Consider the following 20,168-nt stretch of genomic DNA (forward strand, 5'->3'; position numbering starts at 1 on the left):
ATATTCTGTTAAGTTTGGTTAATTTCTGGAGGGTTGCTCTCCTATTTTGACAATTTATCAAACTGTCAATAAAGCAATGAAAATCCTCCACTGACTGTCAGTATTACTTACTGAATGTTGTGGCATAGAACGCATCACATCCTCAAGAGCTTGTCCAGCATCTTTTCATCTTTCAAGATACAGTTTGTTCAGTTGCTTATATGGAGAAGTGCTACTATGGAACAATTTGATGTACTTTTATACTTGTTTCTAAAATACAGTTTGGCAGATGAAAACACTTCGGCAGGCAGCCTATGCATGTTAGTTTTCCAGGAATTATTAGTGCTCTGAGGATCACAGCATACTACACATCCTACTAATGAAGGATTTGGAAGGTGTTTTGAAGGCATGGCCAAAGTATTAGGTCTTTTTAAAAAAAAAAAAAAGAAACAGGCACTTGCAGCTAGCTTATTAATTGAAAAGATGCTTGGGCTTCCCCCAAACTCCCACTGCAGGCATTGTCTCTGCTGGAAAGGATTGTCTATGGAAGAGAGATGTAAGGTTTGTGCGCGTCCTGAGCAGTATGCGCTAAGAGCAACGACTTGGAAGGACTAGATATATAATCCTTACAGTATCTTGATGTTCCACAGAGTGTGGCTCAGGTACCTTGGATCTCTTACTGCTTTTTGTTTGTTTGTTTGTGTTTGTTTTTCTGGACGTTTGCTTTTCTGAAGTTTTCAGAATTTTGCTTTCTGCTTTTGTTGCCTGTGTAACCTACATGCTCTGAACATGACTTTGAATCTCATTTTCTTTCTTTTATATGATATGATATCATTTTTCTAATAACTGTAATATATCATATTAAAAGGAACCATTTAATTTTCTGTAACGAAAGCTGTGAATCATAACATTTTGCTCATAGCTTAAAGATAACATTCTACGTTATTTCCACAGTTAATGTGAAATGAACATTATGAATAATTAATAAATTCGTGTTTTTATTCGGTAAAATGGAATTTAAGATGACAAAGCAGTGCAAGGCATACTTATTCTTTTAAGGAAAATATTTTTCTGTGGCATTTATATCTTAAAAGTCAGCGAATGTGTATTATGAAGCTTTGTGCATTTCCATACAGTTTAGCCATTTCTCTCACGAGACACTAAATAAAGTGAAAGAATATACTGTCATTATAATAGAGTCCATTTCTTTCTGAATCGAGTCAGTGTAGTTAGTTGTTTACAGTATAATATTACATCTCTTAGCTCTTCAAGAAAGAAAAATGCATTACATGATTACTTTGTAAGTTGCTTTCCCTGATTTATCTTGATTATGTGAGGTGCATGGGTACATAGAATTACTGAGGTGATCAGTTGTTTTCTATTCCCGGGTATCAGCAGTGTTTTCAAATACTATACAGCAAGACAGAAAGAAAAGTTTATGGGCCAGTAATTGCATTTGGAAATACAGAAAGAAAACAAAATCTAAAATCACCAAACCACACGATTCTCTTACTCTTATGGAAAATTTCTCTGCAGAGAAGGACTTTGGGGTCCTGGTGGACAACAGATTGACCATGAAATAGCCATGTGCTCTTGTGTCCAGGAAGGCCAGTGGTATCCTGGGGTATATTAAATTGAATACCACCAGCAGATCAAGAGAGGCTGTTCTCCCTCTACTCTGCCCCAGTGAGGCCACATTTGGAGTCATGTGTCCAGTTCTGGGCTTCTCAATTCAAGAAAGACAGGGAACGTGTAGACAGTGTCCAGCAGAGAGCTACAAAGATGATTAGGGGTCTGGAGCATCCATTTCCCTTGTGAAGGAAGGCAGAGAGACCTGGGACTGTTCTGCATGGAGAAGACTGATAAGGAATTCTTATAAATGTTTACAAATTCCTAGCAGTTAGGGCTAGGCTCTTTTCAGTGGTGCCCAGGGATACATTAAGGAGCCGTGAGTGAAAACTGAAATGTAGGAAGTTCCAATTGAACATAGGGAAGAGCTTCTTTACTGTGAGAGTGACGGAGCACTGGCACAGGCTGCGCAGAGAAGTTGTGTATTCTCCTTCTCTGGAGATATTCAAAACCAACCAGTGCACTTTCCTGTGCAACCTACTGAAGGGAGCCTGCTTTAGCAAGGGTTTGGACTGGAGGATCTCCAGAGGTCCCTTCCAACACCTGCGATTCTGTGACTCTGGATTATTAAGTTGTGAAAATTAAATTAAAGTTTATTATTTTGTTTCTTCTTCCAAAATAATTCTAGCACCATTTTTTGGGAGGGTTTTTTTTTTTTTTGTCCAAAGAGCTGTTTGCATTGTGTTGATGCTGAGTACTTTTCTCCCATAAGCTGTTTTCCACAGAGACTGTCCTTGAACAAACCAGAAAATGAATTTGATTTCTCTAATGCAGAAGGTAATTGGATTTCTCTTTATGGAATTCATCCCTTTAATGACTGTCTCTGCTTCAACCAATTTAGCTGCAACTGACCTGACATTGATCTGGTGATACGACTTTAAATAAATGCCAAAGCTGGGAGATAAGAGACCAACTGTCTGATATCAGAAAGAACATTTCCTGCCTCATCTTGCCATTTTTCTCAGAAAATGTCTCCTTCTTGAATGTCATTCTCATGAAATGTGCCACAAATAATTGGTCGTAGAGGAGCAGATTGCATTCTTCTAGCAAATATAATAAGTATTTCCCAGAAATCCTCTGAAGCAACTACTTTTGAAATTGAATAAAACCTCTCAAAATAACTTTGCAGGTATTTATTACTATGTAGATCCTTCCTAAGTGATTAAGTGGTACTAGTGTAGTGAATTAAACCTTTACAGAGTTCTTGTTCAACATTAAATATTTATCAGAATTTTTAGTTAACTTATGGAAGCGTTATAAGAAGCATTATATGATGTGGACCTGAGAAAAAAAATTACTTAGAGAAAACAATTAATAAAGGTGGTATTTCAGAGCATAATGCGTTCTTTTTTCAGGCTGATTTTAATGGAACTAGAATATCCTAGAATGTGTATTTCGACTTATTTAACATGTTATCCTTTGAATCCAGACCTCCAGGCTATTATGCTAAGTGCTTTTAACTGTAAATGGACTAGGAGCCAAAATTTAGAATTTGGTTCCTACGTGGGTAAGGTTTAATCATGGCCTGTGTGTTCCTTTAATGTTGTTAACGTCTGTGAAAACAGTAGCTAACTCACTACATAGTAAATTGGATGCTAAAAACATTATACTAAAACAAATTCAAAGGAAAATAATAATAAAAAGTCTTGATTTCCAGATGAACTTATTTCCTTCTGAAATATAATTGTTATTTTCATTTTAATAAAAAAAAAAAAACAATTAGTAATTTTCTGCTGTACTGGTACCAATGACTGACAGCAAGAATTTGTTCTATTTGTCTTCACTAACATTTGCTCCCCCTATTTCCTTTTTCTGTTTAATTCTAACTCTTTATGGATAGGTGGATTTCCATTCTTCTCGAACTTTTGCACAGTTGATGCAAAAGTTGATGAGTTTATTGTATGTAACTTTCAGTTCTTTATAGCACAGTTATCTTGAAGTAAATAGATGTGAAAACAAAGCTTCCCAAAAGTGGAAGGGCCGGAGGGGCTATTAACCTCCCACAGTTAGCGGAAAATCATTTTTAATTCTTCTGTGTACTCTGCTGAAGTAGTGCATACATATGAGTCTCTGGACAGAGAAACAGATGGTCTTTTCAGAGAGGAATTATGAAAACGAGAATAAATATTTCATAATCTTAAATTCCATGCAAGTTTTAAGGGTTTTTCGTGTCTCTGTTCCCAAGTGTTCTTTTCTTTCTGAAAGCAGGAAGCAGGAGAAGATTATAAATGGCATATAGCGCTTAATTTGCAGGCTTGTACTCCCTGGTTACAACTCTGGCTTCAAGAGTGAAAACACTGCCAGTGTTGCTCTTGGGGAAGTGGGTCCCTGGCCCAGGCTGGACTGGAAAGCTGTACGTATGTGAGCTTATGTATGGCCATAGGCAAAAGTAACTTACATCCTGTAGGTTGCTGCAACTCCTAGGTTAGTTCTTTTCTCCTTATCTTTGGATATCCCACGGGCTTCCTTGTTTCTCAAGGAACTGCTCACACTTCTAGGGGCTGAATGTTTAGGACAGCATATCTCATGTTGACTGAAAGTGATACTGGAGATACTGTTTTTCTATTGCCTAATTACCAAAGTCATCAGAATTGAAACAGATTTGTTGTAGATGAAAAGAAGTGTTCTTTGAGTCCTTCTGAGTGTCTCTTTCGTGACAGCAGTTTTCCTGTATGTTTTTTCTGTGTAGGTCACTGACATGATGCTTCAGGACAAACCCTACCCAGATTGGGGAAAATCAGCCAGAGCTTTCTGGAAGAAAGGGAACGTTAGGATCATTTTATTCTGGTAGGAAAATAATAACATCAAATTATACTAAATGAAGCTTTTATAGAACACTCAAAAATGTGTCTTCTCATTCTCTGTGTCATGAAGTAATGTAATGGCAATTGAAGGCAAGAAAATAGAAATGAAAAACTTAACACTAGATCTAACAAAAAATTGATCATTACAAAAGCTGTATATAAGCAAACACTTCCTAAACTGATGTAAAAATATAATGTTAAAACTGATTTATGCTATTTCTTTTATTATGTACTTGGAACTGTTTATAATGGAGATGCAAATGTTTTGCTGCATGTGATAATACTTAGGTGTCCAATTGTCAATTCTTTTAATTAAGGTAAGTACATATGTAAATGTCCTTTTGTGACCTTTGAATTATTACGAGTAAATCTTTGAATTTGCTCTTGAATGGGATTGCAAATAGCAAATCAGCCACAGATTTTAAAGATGAGTATTTAATAATGAGTACAAAACTTGTAAGGAGAAAGCAAATGTTTGACTATAAGTGTAGTGTCTTCCAAGTAAATTCAGATCAAGTGGCTCTGCTGAAATAGAACATAAATCATGCCAGGAAAAAAAATGGAAGATGGAAAATATATAGTCTAAGGGGCAAACAAGAGGTCCTCATGGTTAAAGATTAAATAAATTGAAGGGCTTTTTTCAGCTACATTAGCAGAAGAAAATCTGATGAAAACATCAGCAGACCTGCTGTTTTGTTTTTTTTTCTTAAGAGTAAAAGGAAAAGCTTCAAAGGAATTTTTACAAAGAAGTTGAAAAAATTATTTAACCGAATTCTGCTACAGAAAATTCAAAGAACTATCTATAATTTTAAAGTAGTAAAGGTGAGATACTGTTTTGAATTGGGGCAATTAAAGGAAACACATTGAGAAATTTGGAGGCTGAAGAAAACAGGAGATTCAGATGGCTGAGTGTCTGCAACCAAGTCTTACGGGGAGCTGATGCAAATTTCATTCTCTCTTAAATGCGTAATGAAAAAAAACAAAGACTAAAGACTGGTTTTTGTTTTGTTTGTGATGCTTATTTGAACAAACAAGAATTATCCTACTGCTAAGTAAATCTTAATTCAGTATTAGCTAAATGGAACGGATACATCAATAATAATAGAATTATGAGAAAAACTGATGATTAAATTCTGCTAAAAGAAACCAGTGCAGCTCTGCTGAAAGAAAACCTTCTCTGACCTGGTAGAAGTCTTTGACTGTGTCATCAAAATAATGGATTAGGAAAAAATGCTTGATCTAATTTGTCTGGACTTTTAAAAGGCTTCTGACAAGGTTCTTCACTGAAGGCAATTAAGAAAAATAGTAAGCCCTGTGGAGTCTGCTGAAATAATTAAGGAATCAGCTAAGAGATGTGTAGCAAAAGGCGTAAATAAAGTAATGCCTTTCTGCTGCTCTCATAAGAACGGGAAGAGCCATTCTTTAATGTTAGAAATAGTATTAGCGATTTGTGTACATCATGTGGCGATGTATACTTTAGTGACATGGCAGAATCTGAAGATGAGGCAAATAACTTGAACTGGTAAATGCATGGCGTGTAAGAAGGATCTTAGAAAGCTAGGTGGAAAGATACTGTGATTGAAAAGGTGGAGTTGTGCAGGAAAGCTCAAACAGCTCCCTGTCAATATGAGACATGCAGAGGAAAGTTTTGCACTGTACTGAGGTGGACAAAAAGGTAAAGCAGATGAATTTTAAATGGCTCAGATATGTAACAAGTGGGCCAGCAATGATTGGTGTAATTTGCTTAAGTCAGTAAAAAGGTCAGTGTAGAACATCAAATTCTTTTCACTTTTGACTAAAGAATGGCCTTGTCTAAACAGCTGTAAAGGACATTAATGAAGAGTCAATTAAAAAAAAACCAAACAAACCTTAATTCCTTAATTACACAGAATAGAAGGATGGAAGAAGGTAACATGGTAAAGAGCTTTCTTTTCAAATTTATATGCCAGATACAGAGAATAATAAAATATTATTGAAAGCACATTTATGTTGTTCTGAAAGATGTTATGACTTCTTGCAGTCTGAAATGCTATGAACATGTATTTTTTTCAAATAATATTCACAGTAACAAAAACTATGAACAGTTTAAAATTGAGATAAAATAATAAGAAAAGATATTTCTTTTTGTGAGTGATTCTCATACTAAAGAGTATGCTTAATGGGGTTTTAGAAGCCTAAAGTGTGGTATAAATGCTTTTATTTTTAACTTTAAGCATTGAAGTAGAATCACCCTGTGCAGCAGTCTACGTGGAAACATTTAGATTGTGCATATTAGACATCAGTAAAAAATAGACTTCTTTTTCCTTATAAGTCAGAAAAATGAAGAATGAATTAAAGTATTGACAAAGTCATGCACAATAAGAGACGCATTCCTATTTCATTTGTTATTGTTTAAGTAGGGTGATGTGAGCAGCCTCCTTTCTGAAATGTTCCAAGTGAACCAACATTGATAGTATGCGCTACACAGATACTGGTATACCAAAATTTGTTTATTCAGGATGTTTCTTACTGGCACACCTGTTTTGCAAAGCTAGTGTAATTCAGTACACTGTACATTAATTATTGCAAATAATAGATATGTGATGTCCAGTTTAAAGTGGTTGATGAAATGAAAATAGTGGATACCCACTGGACTTGTTCTTTTGGTAGCTTCATTTTTACTTCCAGGTTTTTCTCCATAAAATTAGAAAGTGTTTCTACACATACCAAAAACAGATGGACTGTCATGGGGATAGAGACATCATCCACTTGTTTTTAACAGTTGTAATGACTTTGTGTTCCTCATCCGTCACTCTTAACATGCATCAGTCCAAGTTAGGGGCTGACCTGCTGGAAAGGAACTCTGCAGAGAAGGACCTTGGTGTCCTGGTGGACAGCAGATTGGCCATGAGCTAGCACTGTGCCCTTGTGGCCGTGAAGGCCAATGGTATCCCGGGGCATGTTACAAAGAGTGTGGCCAGCAGGTTGAGGGAGGTGATCCTTCCCCTCTGCTCTGCCCTGGTAAGGTCGCACCTGGAGTTCTGTATCCAGTTCTGGGCTCTCTAGTTCAAGAAACACAGGAAACTTCCAGAGAGTGTCCGGCAGAAGGCTACAAAGATGATTGGGACCTGGAGCATCTCCTGTATGAGAAGGACCTGGGACTGTTCAACCTGGAGAAAAGAAGACTGATGAAGGATCTTAACAATGCTTATAAATATCAAAAGGGCCAGAGTCAAGAGGATGAGGCCAGGCTCTTTTCAGTGGTGCCCAGTAACAGAAGAAGGGGCAGTGGGTGAAAACTTGAAGTTCCATCTGAACATGAAGAAAAACTACTGTGGGAGTGATGGAGCACTAGAACAGGCTGCTCAAAGAGGCTGTATCATCTCCTTCTCTGGAGATGTTCAGAATCTTCTGGGACACTTTTCTGTATTATGTACTGTAGGCAACTTGCTTTCATAGGTGGATTGGACTCTGTGGTCTACAGAAGTCCTTTCCAGCCCCTACAATTCTGTGATTCTGTTATTTGGAAATATTCTCAGCTTTCCAAGGCAACTAATTAGTAAAGATTTTAATTTAGTTCATTCTCTACTGCTTCAAATCATTCCTTGGGAGCATTGTCAGCAACCACTGCTTAGCTGTTCATGAGGAGTCTGGCTGCCTTTTGAATGTCTTCAAAACATAATTCTTCCACAAACAATTGAACTAAGTAAAAAATATCTATTTGGTATTTGTACTTGTCCATCAATAAGTTGTTTATTGAAGTACTTCATCCTTTTTTTTAAAATAGCTTTTTGTTTTTAATTAAAAAAATCTCCATTTTGGTTATATACGGCTCCGCTGATGGCTAATTTCACCATGTAGAGGCACCTTTGTATAATGTTATTATGGTCTGTGTTACATTGTACGTGGCCTTCAGAATGCAGTGAAGTCTCAGCAGTGGTGGTAAAACTAGGATGGTACAGGTAGGTCTGTAGACTGCAGAAGGAAGAGAGGAGTAGAATACTAAATATCTGCAGCATCTGACTGTCTGATCAAGCTGTGGTAGAGAGATTACTGTCTTCAGTGTTCTGCAAAGTTACAAGTGTGAACTGAAATAGCTTGATTTATAATTTTGGATGTGTTGATAATTTTTCTTATTTAGGAGAGATATATAATATATATTACATATATTATATATATATATTATATATACAAGGATTATCATTTTTAAAAAGCCGCAAGAAAAAAAGTGTTGTTAAATTCAGGCAAACAAAGATCTTGGACAAGACTAACTGTGAGAAAATAACAGTGGTTTCTGGGAAGTTAAATAAACAGCTTAGATCATTAGCTTTTTTTTTAGTGTGTGGACATTTGATGAAGCAGAGACAGATGTACAATATAAACAGACTGGTTATTTTCTGAATAGTTTTCAATTTCTTTGGAATGCTGAATAAGAGAGACTAACAGTCTCTATTTATAAGGAAACCATTTGTTAAGACAGGAGAAAGATAACTGAATATATCATTAAGTGAACTGCAAAAGGAATAAAATAGTGTCAAGACAATCTAAGAATAATTACTTAAAACTGAGTTAGTTACAGGATCTCTCTTCTGCACAAAACAAGCTCTGATTCATTTAAGATTTCAGCAAGAAAGGCACGGACACTCAATGCTGTTTAACTGGTTTATTGAGCAAAAGTTGGAAATTATAGAAAAGGTGACAGGAATCTTTCTTATGTCCCTTCTGATGTCCAGGAACTCAGCTATTGCAGGATCTGCTCTCTACAGTGTCTTCTGTGGCAGCCCACCAAACCCTGTGAGGCCTCAACCATAGCAGTTATGATAACATCACCAGGACATCTCTGGGCAGTGCATACTTTACAGTTAATAGAGGAAAGACTCAAATACTCTCTCTTGACAAACTGTTCCAATATTAATTGCCCTCAAATTTTCTTATCAGAGGACAAGGAGATTATAGTGAGCAAGATGTAAAGAATTGTGCATATGAACATTTAACTGTAGGGAAAAACAGAACATGAACAAAAAGAAATTAGATTACTGGAAGAGAGAATAAGAGCTGCTAAGATCTGTGTAACCATAGAAGAGAAAAATGATATGCAGAGGTAGATTACCAAAATGGTGGAGTGTAGAAATAACAGTGGATTGTGCGGCTGCATATTGATCACAGACAGAGTGACAGAATAATATACACCAACTCACTGTCTGAATATGTAAGTAGCATGCTGGAATCCATTTCTGTGGTGTCCCCAGCTGTACGTTTGTTGTACATATATATAATGATCAGTATTCATTGGTGCAGTAGTGTCTTTGACATAGTATACTTGCCCAAAGTAATAGGAAAGAACATGCCAACTTGGAGAAGAAATACAGTGATATGGAAAATTATAAAATTGTGATTCTCTGAGTTTTCCATGTTTGACTTTGGAAACTGAATAATATTCTCATAGTATGTGTTTCCTTAAGCTCTCTAGCTTTTTTTATGAAAAGCAAGATTACACGTTCTCAGAAATGTATTAATAATTATGGAACTTTGATTCAGCAAGTTTGTAATACAGTTTTAAAAGCTTTCATTCAAATTAATTACTCAGTTGCTACAGGCCACAAAGTCATTTTGTTATTTTGATAGGAGATTGTGTTAAACACAGTTTTCTGTAGGATTTTTAATTGGGCAATATTTTAAACCCTGAGACTCAAGGAAGCTTTCCTATAGGATAGAGAGCCATATCTCCCACCCAGAAATGAGTGATTTTCTGTTATGTACCTAATTAAATGTTTGGTTTGATAAGTTAAACTTCTGTATTCTGTGCCTTCACAGTCAGGGTTATAAATGTGTACTGGACAACTGTGTTCATTTAAATTATATGAATGTAGTTCGTATATTTGTTTAAAAGACAGCTTCTTAAAACATCCATTCTTTTCATTATAGTCTGCACTGAGAAGAGCTAATTAGATATTATAGCTTTACCAGCCTAAATTACATACTAATCCAAGGAAAACAAACCTTTTATTAAGTTCGCGTAAAGGGTCCTATGCTGCAGTCACACAAATACAATTGCACAAAGCAACAAAATAATTATGTTTATGTATAGTGAAATATGCATTCACACACATACATTATTATCTCTTTATTTTGAAGTTTTAAAAGTTTACTTATTAATAATTTGCCTTGCAAGAGGATATTCAGTCGGATTGAAGCCTGGGATGACTTAGAAGGGAAGGAAGATTTCCCAGTAAATATTGTAAATATTGTAAGCCAAAAGAGCATAAAAGTAATTTACAGTATTGGTGCTCCCAGTAAATCTTTCATTCTGATGCTATAACCAAAGTGAGTAAATTCAATTTGGCCTCCAAATAAGCAAGAAAACAAATAAGTTCCTTGCTATTTACTTTCAGTTACAGTGCAAAGTGTTCACTTTCACAGATTTATATTGAATAATTTGACTGCTAATCTGGGCAGGCATTGTTAAATGTATTTTGAGAAGATAAAACTGTCTGTGAATAGTAATTGTTGCATTTAGTCTGACAATCAAGAAGTAACACAATTTGTCAAGAGGTGACTAAAATATTTTTGATAGCTTTCATTTGATGTATTGGTAAACCCTGCAGTAAGATTATGATAATTAACATGTCTTGAAAATAAATTACAATAATCCAGACCACCTTTCTTTCATACAAATGGTGTTCAATTGTTCTTCTTAATTTTCAGTTAACCATCCTATACCATATTACCTGGAATTGTATTATTATCTGAAATATTCATACAGAGGTTTTTGTACAAATCTATGTTTGATCCTGTTCACATTCTCTGTTTTGTATCATAAGGATTATTTTCTCATTTTGATAGCACAGTGCTTCAACACTGTCTAGTCTGGAAAAGTAAGAGTGGTCAGATCTCACCAGAATGGTTAAAGCTTGAATAACCACATGAGTCAGACCCCTTTCTGGGACTGTTTTTTGGGACCTCATTCTCTTATGCTATTCCCCAGCTCCTCATTCTATGAAGAGCACAGCGTCAGTAATTCAGGGCTGTCCCATGAGTCTGCTCTACCCAATGAGGAATGTTTTCAGCTGGAAGAGTTGTTCAGTCCCTACTCTACGATGCTTCTGCCTCCCACTGATTTCCAGTGCAAGCAATAGCTCCAGTCCCTGGCAAAACACATCCATCCGTTTCCTTTCTTTCTCACTCCTTCATTCCCGTCCTTCCACACAACAATAGCTCCAAAACTGCCAACAGCCATTTGTGATAGGAAGAAAAGTGAAATGAGAAAGGAAAAGCATTTGAGACAAAATCGTGCTCGGGGAACCTTGAGATCTCTGATTCAAAAGTCACTATCATTGTGAAATCCCCTTGGCATGAAGATTAGATTTGTTAAATTTATTTTGTTCAAGCTACATAAAGTGGTCACATTTTCCTATTTATTTTAATGAAAAGTCCTTGTCTTGCTCCAATATATAAAGGGGAGAGGAGGTTCTTCGATATTTTATATAACCAGCGTGAGATTAAGAAACAACGGTTCAAATGATGGTTCAACCAGTTTATTATAAATCTTAATCAGGAAGATGGGGAAGGGAAAGAAGGCAATAGAAAAGATAAGAAATAAGCAAGAGTTGCGTAAAGTGGTGATAGTCATTACCAGGATCCAGCAGCAGTCCCGCTGCACGACGTTCCAATGGTCTGAGGCAAAAGCACAGGGGGAGAGCAGCAGCAGCGTGGCCGGCCTTGGGCAGCAAGCAGGTAGCAGGAAGAAGTGGCAGGGTAAGTCCAGGAGGAAGCAGCAGGACTCAGGTAACAGGCCCAGGAGAGAGTCCATCAGAATGCAGGATTCCGTAGTGAGGGATCTGATGGCAGACACCTTTCTTCAGCATGCGGGTCTAAGGTCGTGGGGAATCTGTTGTCAGAAACCTTTTGGGGGAGAGCAGCAGGAGCTTGGCCGGCCTTAGGCAGCAAGAAGGTGCAGTGACAGAGTAGGTCAAGGAGGGAGAGGAGCAGTACGTGAGGCTTCTCATGTCCGAAAAACCCTTCTTTATCCTTCTCCTGCCAACATGGCTTTCCTGGGCGCTTGGGTAAGTGTCATGTGCAGTACCCCCCTGAGATGGCCATCTTCCTCGAAATAAGCCCACACAGAAGACTGCTTCCTGGCCATTAGTCTGTGGTTTATGTCTCTCTCTCGTTGCCCCTGGCCTTGTCCATCTGTGTCCCTCAGACAAAGGATTTCACAACCCTTGCCCAGGACTTGTCCATCTGTGTTCTCCAGATGGAGGATTTCTCAGCCCTTTCCCAGGACTTGCTTGGACTTGCTCATCATCAAGCTTTGAGGCAATGGCATAAAAGAATAATTTCTTCCAGTCCTGCAGATCAAACAAAATGTATATTCTTTCTTATTTGTGTCTGTGAATAAAAGAAGGATTGGCAGAGGTGGAGAAGGAGTATAGCATGGCGGTTAACTCTCATATGATATGGGACACATGCACATCATCTCCACATCCACACTATAGATATCAGAAGAGGTGAGTGAGGAGCTCTCACCACCCATTGCTCAAATGTCATTACCCTGTTAAGTTCTAGTGTTTAAGTATTTCATATACTGATACAGTAAAAAAAAAGACTATTCTGACTGAAAGCTACTAATACAAAACAGAGAAAAAGAACACCCATTTGCAACAGTGGATTTAGGATTGGGCCTGTAAACTTTTGTTTCACCTTTGATTTGGCTTAAATTCTTTTAATTGGTGTAGTACCCTTGTATTTTATAGCATATGCTTTCAGTTGCTCAGCCTGTTTTTGAGCTATATTTGGTATGTACTTGCTGTCTTCAATAGCTGATAGCCTGTTAGAGAAAGAGACTGTTTTTATTCCTACATAATTGCTAGATCCCTAAGTATAGCCCTCATAATTGGATGGATATGGCAACCCATCTTCACCTCTTAAAAAGTACATTTTATTCTATCTCTGTTAGTGAGCAAGAGGTATATCATGAACAGTTACTAAAAATATTTTATCCAAAGTGTAGCTTTAGTAAAACTTCTTAAAATGCAGTGTCTGCAATGCTTCAGTAATAATGGCCCTTCTAAATGAAAATTCTTTCACAAAATCACATTCTATGCCAAAAAAAAAAAAAAAAAAAAAAGAATATCTGTAATGCTTAGATTAAAATTTCCCTTAGCAGATTTCTTTCTTTGAAGTAGTCAAATACAATCCTTCATTCAGACACAGGGGCAGTGTAGATGTTGCAGCAAGTCCTCTTTTAGCTTAATCTGCACCAGAAGGTTTCCACAGACTTTTTCTGAACAGTAGACACACCTGCCTCCTCCCAGGCCCGAAGGAAGATCCACCAGGAGAGCTGCAGTGTCACTAATGTGGTTGGTTGTTCTGTTACTGTTCTCTTTCTGATTGTTTTCCCTTCCCTCCTCATCTGCAATATAAATTCATTTGTTATTAACAAAAGCATCTCCAGTCTTTAATGTTTACAGCTAATGTATTTCTAGATGCATTGTAAAATTAGGATAAGTATCAGAAAATTGTGTGTGTTATATAATCATGCAGGCATAAGAAAATGCTGAAAGTTGAACTGTGATAATATATAATCAAATAGTTGTGAATCCTACACCAAAAACAAGTTATAAGTGTTGCAAATAGATCAGCACTCATATTGTAGGCTATTGCTTATACAGAAAAAAAAATACATGTCGGTTTATCAGGGTAGGAATTCCTATCTTGAACCCTTGCTTAAGCATGCTCAAGCCTGGTAAAGTTGTTGCCCAAAACATGCTCTGACTGACTCAAACATAAGCCTCTTTGGAGAAGCCTTAATGAGTCCATGCTGTGTGGAGAAGATACAGCCTCAGCCAACGGTTTTGTGCAAGGTGAGCATTCTGAAAGGCCACAGAATTCAGAGGAGATCAGTAAATGAGTGCTTCAGCTGCTGGTACTCACAGCCATAGTTCACAGACTTTGTCATGGCTAGATTCCAAAAATCAATTCAGTTTTGTAAGATAAATGTGGTGATTAGAGTAATCAAATTATTTCCCTTCCTGGAATCCTGGAATACTTTTTTTAAACTTGCATTTCTCCATAATTCATGTTTAAACTTGTGCATTAAAATTTGCTGATGTATTTAGCTGAAATCTGGACTCATCATCTTTCTCATATTCCCGTATTTCCCATAAATACTCAATATTTGCATGTTCTAGATTGAAAAGCACATAGGAGTCATTTCAATGAAAGTGATTACTCAGTCAAAACTAATGTTTCAGGATGTACTTTACAGAACCATGAAGGTGAATATACATGGTACTAATTATTCCTTGTATATAACCTCCACTTAGGATATAAGGAGAATTGTTCTGCTTCTTCCTTGTTTTTCTACTTTGAAAACAAATCACTAGAGCTTAAAAATTAGAAGAATCGGTTGACAACCATCTAAATCAAGACATACAACTCTGAAGTATCTTTTTTTAATCCTGGACAACATAAGGAGAATATCGTTGCCATATTTTTATTTCAAATAATTGCATATTGTCTGTAATTGTGACAGCAGAGAAAACAGCAGCTCAGATGAAGAATAGATTAAAGTTTAAATAAAATCACATTGAAAGACAAACAGAGCCTCTGGGTTTGTTTTTTTGTTTGTTTCTTAATAGATGTTTTGATGCTTTACCATCTTTTCTGGATTTTTTTTTACTTTTTTTTTTTTTTGAATAACACTTAAAAAACCATGGTAGCAGTTAAATGCTGGTTTAATTTCAGACAATATATCTTTGAGATACTTTCTCTAAACGGAAGTTAATCCCAGTGAACATGATGAATTTCTCATTTACAGTAATTAAAGTCAGGAACTTCAGTAGACATTGTATAAATAAATATAACATTATCATGGTACCAAATATTTTCCAGCTTTTCAGATTCTTTACCTACTGAAATAAATGATCTTTTCCTTGAAGAAAACCTTGAATGCGGTTTACTGTTGTTTGTTTTGCAATGATGATTACTTTGGTGCATTGGTGAACGCAGCGATGATTCTCATGCAGACAAAGAATAAACCTTTCTGGATTTCAGTGGGAAGGACATTGGCCCTTCTTGTCCATGGCCAAAGAATCATAGAATTACTCAGGTTGGAAGGGACCTCAAGGATCATCAAGTCCAACCACAGCCTAACCACAATACCCTAAAAAAGGGGTAATGCAAATCCAGGGGCAAACATCTGAAAACATATTCAGTCTGAGAGAGACACATCTGTTTGGAAGCTTTGTTTCTTACACTCTAGGTCATTGCTTCCCCATTTCTTTTTTAAATACTCTCCTGTCATAGAGTAACTTTAATTTAATTTAATTAAGGAAAAAATACAGTTTGGAGGGTGAAAGACAGAGGAAAAAAATTGTCAAAAATTGCATTAAAACAGAAGAGGAATTCATGTCAATTTCCTACCTTGCTATTGCATCTTTCATTTATTTATAGATGTGCTGAAAATAAAAGCACAATTCTTATTTTAAAGATACTACATATAGCTTTCTCCCAGTGCTCAATAAATGTTCTCTTTGAGAGTTCATGACTACATTATTTCTGGCGCAAACTCTTGAACCTATCAGCTTTATCATACGTTGAGTTATATTATAAGTAGAATGTGCCTTTTTTCTTTTTCATTTCTTTCTTTCTCTGCCTGCTCATGGTTTGAATCCATTATTTAGATCAATTCTTTTAAAGTTTTATTTGAATTTTTACATAATTGGAACATAGTGAGAACTTCAAATAATGAAGTGCCCTAAGGTGTCTCTACTATGAACTAAACCAAATAATTTAAAAATTTTAGTAGATTAATTTCCTATAAGCAACCACCCATGACCAGTGTTTCAAAACAAACAACAATTAAAAATGCACTCATTTAGGCTCTCCACCCTGCTGATGTTGTGTAGCCCAAGAACAAGTGAACTCTTCACCCTAAGGATGTTTGAGGCTGGAATTCAAATTTTAAAAAGAAAAATAACTTAGATATGCATTGAATACCTCATCTAGAAATGCAATTTGCTGCTTACACAAAACAGGATATCAGTAAGAAAGATAGCCCTTGACACATGCTCAGCCTCAAGTTATTTGCGTGCTTTGACCTGACCTAATTGACTAAAATATTCCAGGCCTATTCGCACAGTGCAGAAAGATAGGTCTTGGTCAAGGAAATAAAGAGAGGCATGTTTTCTGTGACAGTAAACAAGCTGGAAAGATCTCATTTGACTTTTATATAATTCATTGAGTTGCAAGAACTGTAGTTTAGGTAGGAAATAATCATCTTTAAATGGAGTAAATTTTATGTGGACAATGTGGAGAAAGACAGCACATACAATGGCAGTGTCATTCTTAGCGCACTGATGTTCAGGATGAAACTTCTCTCTAAGACAGAGCCAAAACAGGCCCAAGTTTCTTGTCGTAGCTTCTCTGCAGTGTTCTATCACGTGAAGTCTAATGTAACCATGCTAATAAACCTTAAACGATAATATGATTTCAGCTATAAGGACAGGCTAAGAGAGCTGGGGCTTTTCAGCCTGGAGAAGAGTAGGCTCTGGGGGCGCCATATAGCAGCCTTCCAGTATCTGAAGGGGGACTTCGGGAAAGCTGGGGAGGGACCTTTTATAAGGGCAGGCAGCGGCAAGACTAGAGGAAATGGTTTTAAACTGGAAGAAGGTAGATTTAGAAATTCTTTACAGTGAGGGTGGTGAGACACTGGAACAGGTTGTCCAGAGAAGTTGTTAATGTCCCCTCACTGGAATCACTCAAAGCCAGGCTGGATGGGGCTTTAAGCAGCCTGGTCTAGAGAGAGGTGTCCCTGCCTATAGAAGGGGGGCTGGAACTACAAGGTATTAAAAGTCCCTTCCAACCCAAACCATTCTATGACTCTATGATTTTCAGGGATTCCTCCAATGTATTATATTAGCTTGACCAAACTGCATGAACATATATCCATTATAATGAAATACACTGTTAATGTAGCCATTTTTCATCTAGAGAGTAATAGTACTGATGTTAGTTTAAATGTGTAAATATAGAGGCTTTAAGGCTGTGAAGACTTGAATGTCCAGGCTATCCAGGAAGCCAGATGGTGCCTAGTGACATTCATGGGATTCTTTCCTCAGAGAAGTATACTTAAGATGTTAGCTGCCACAGTTTAAGTGTACTTAATAACATAAGTCCCTAATAGCTTAAGTCCTTAATAACTTAAACTGGAAAAGTTTTGGTTCACTGTAGAATAATTTACATTTCACAACATTGTGACTGTTTGAAAAAGACCTTTGAAACATTTAGCTTTTCCCCTTGTGCACAGCCAATTTGATAAAATTATTTGAACTTCTTACGTTTTATTATTATGCAATGCAAAAAAATTTTACTTGCTCCCAAAGCAAATTAATTTACATGATGAAAGCATCTGGTATATAATAATAACATTTCAAAGAAAGATGATATTATGTTTCAAAAAGATGGAGCTTTGTACTCACAATTAAACTTTACATTAAAGTTTTGATTGGTACAGTTCTTCAGCTGTTACTACCTGAAAGATTTCCCTGAAGGGCTATTCTGGTGTCTTCATCCAGAAGTGCCACTTTCTTCACGTGCCACAAATGTTTCAATGACTACAATATATTTTGGCTGGTTTCAAGGAGCATACGTTCTCTTTTAATCTGTACACAACCTCAATTAGTGTTCAGGTCAGTAAGTGGGAAGACATTTATGAAATCAATCATTTTGGGTTAAGGAGTACACATACTGCAAGTGTACTAATGGAATGGAAATAATGCCTGGAACATCTCCAGAAGAGTCATAGTCTCAATGGAGCAATTAAATATGTATGAAGAATGTTTGCATTGAAGTTCAAACACATCAGCCTGAGGCTTATATTTTTGGTTTAATTTATTCACAGCCTTTCTGTGTACTGCTGCTTGATGCTCCAAAAACAGTTCTGCACACTGCTTCCTGCATCGTCTGTGTGTCCACAGACTGACAGATACAGTGGCAATTGCTATTTTTAATCACCATCTCCAAAGCAATGAGTAAACTGTAGTAGAAATGTGCAGTGTTATTATGCAGGTTAGTAGGTTTTGTTCATTAATATATTCCTCTACCATTCATGGTAAGGGAAGTGGTCTTCAGAATTAATTCAGAGTGTTTGAGTATTTAGCAAACCTTCATAGTCTGAACACTCCGGCATTACTAGGTCTTCAAATTTGGGTATTGCATGATTTGGCCTGTATTACATGTTTTCATATCACTGCTTTTATTCTTCATGAAAGAGATGCTTGTACTATAGCTAGTGGCTGCTTTTCAGTATTGTCAGTGAATACTGGAGCTCTTTAAAAAGCTAGTGGTAATATTTTCTGATAATTACAGTTCTTTGCAAAACATATGAAGAAACAAATGCTATTGTCAGTAATAAATAAAACTAAAATATTTGGGACTTTGTGAATAGATTTTGATTATTTTCATGACTCTTGGTTCTGTATTTTGTCACTAATCAGAGAGCACCAGTGTATTGGTTTGTTCATTTGTTATCACTTCATAAAATATGAATAAATGAGATTGTAATATAACTAAGCTTTGAGCTATTGGCAAAACATCTGAGCAGTCAGCATCTTAAAAGGATTACTGGTAATGTAATTACTTGTGGAAAATGTATATGTGTGTCTCCCATATGAAAACAACAGCATCTTAATATGTTGTTTAAGCAACGGTATTAGTAGAATGAGAGCACACACTACTGATAAGTATTTATGTAAACACTGAACTAAAGCCAGAAATGTAGTTTTGTTTCTTTAGCTAGTTTCAAGGCTGTTTTTAAAACAAAGCTTACTTTCCAATTACACTGTAGATATTTTATTAAAAATATTTTTATATATATTTATTAAAAGCAATAGAATTGCCTGAACCAATGGTTGAGCACCAGATGAGAAGATGTGGCTAAACCAGGGACTGCAGGTGCAAGCAATGCACCTGAGTGACTGGATGGGATGGAGTCTGGATCCACTCCTCCTCACCCACATTTAAAGGTTAGCAGCTGAGGGATTAGTATCTCTCTGGGTAGAGATTGCAGTCTTGTTTTGTCACGGATTATTGGAAGGGGGGAACAATTTTTTTTTTTTTTTTTTAAAGCATGCTGTTGCTCTGTAGGGTTTGTCTACTGGAAGGTGCTGTCATCACCTTCTTTTGCTGTACTCTATGCTATATTAGTATTTTAAGCACCTAAGATGTCTTTGATTTTTATGTGTGGTATTTGTTTGGCTTGTGGTACAGTGTAAGATCAGGCCATATAAATGTCATTATCCGATATAGATTTAGGTCCCTACTTTAGATATAAGATCAAATCGTACTTCACTGCAAACACTTCATAAGGTCATTCTCTGTACCATGTGAAGTTATCACTTATTTGATCTGTCCATCCTGCTACCCCCATCTTAAATGCTAATTATGCCAGTGGTGCAGCAGTTTGCAAAGGCAGAGTGCACAGGTGTGGCACAAGGCAGACCACTGCCAAGAATGTGCCACAGCTTGAAAAGAGCATGGCCTTTTTTCCACTGTTGCTCTTTCACATGGATGTGATTAACACCGTAAGCCAGAGTATGGGCAGAATCAAAGAAGAATATAAAGCGCTATGACCAGAGAAAAACAATGGTGCCCAAGTTATCTTTTTTTCAGTTTTTCCTGTTAGAGGAAGAAGGAAGCCAGAAAAGGACAGGTCATAGCAGGTTATCCTCCACATCTGTTCTCCCCTGACGCAGCCACATATGTAATAATGTGTTC

At 36.6% G+C, this 20,168-nt stretch overlaps 1 protein-coding gene across 3 annotated transcripts in view; it reads left to right on the plus strand.

Moving 5' to 3' along the window:
- Window positions 1-20,168, plus strand: part of TMEM117 (transmembrane protein 117) — a 199,759-nt gene that overhangs the window by 122,560 nt on the left and 57,031 nt on the right. For all 3 annotated transcript variants that reach the window (XM_090137909.1, XM_031589562.2, XM_090137914.1), the window contains one exon: window positions 4,298-4,395. In XM_090137909.1, coding sequence (XP_089994035.1) covers window positions 4,298-4,395 — 98 coding nt within the window. The remainder of the gene's footprint in view (window positions 1-4,297; window positions 4,396-20,168) is intronic.

This window comes from Phasianus colchicus, chromosome 1, assembly GCF_987193195.1.
Source record: "Phasianus colchicus chromosome 1, bPhaCol1.hap1.1, whole genome shotgun sequence".
In the NCBI taxonomy this organism is placed as follows: Eukaryota; Metazoa; Chordata; class Aves; order Galliformes; family Phasianidae; genus Phasianus; species Phasianus colchicus.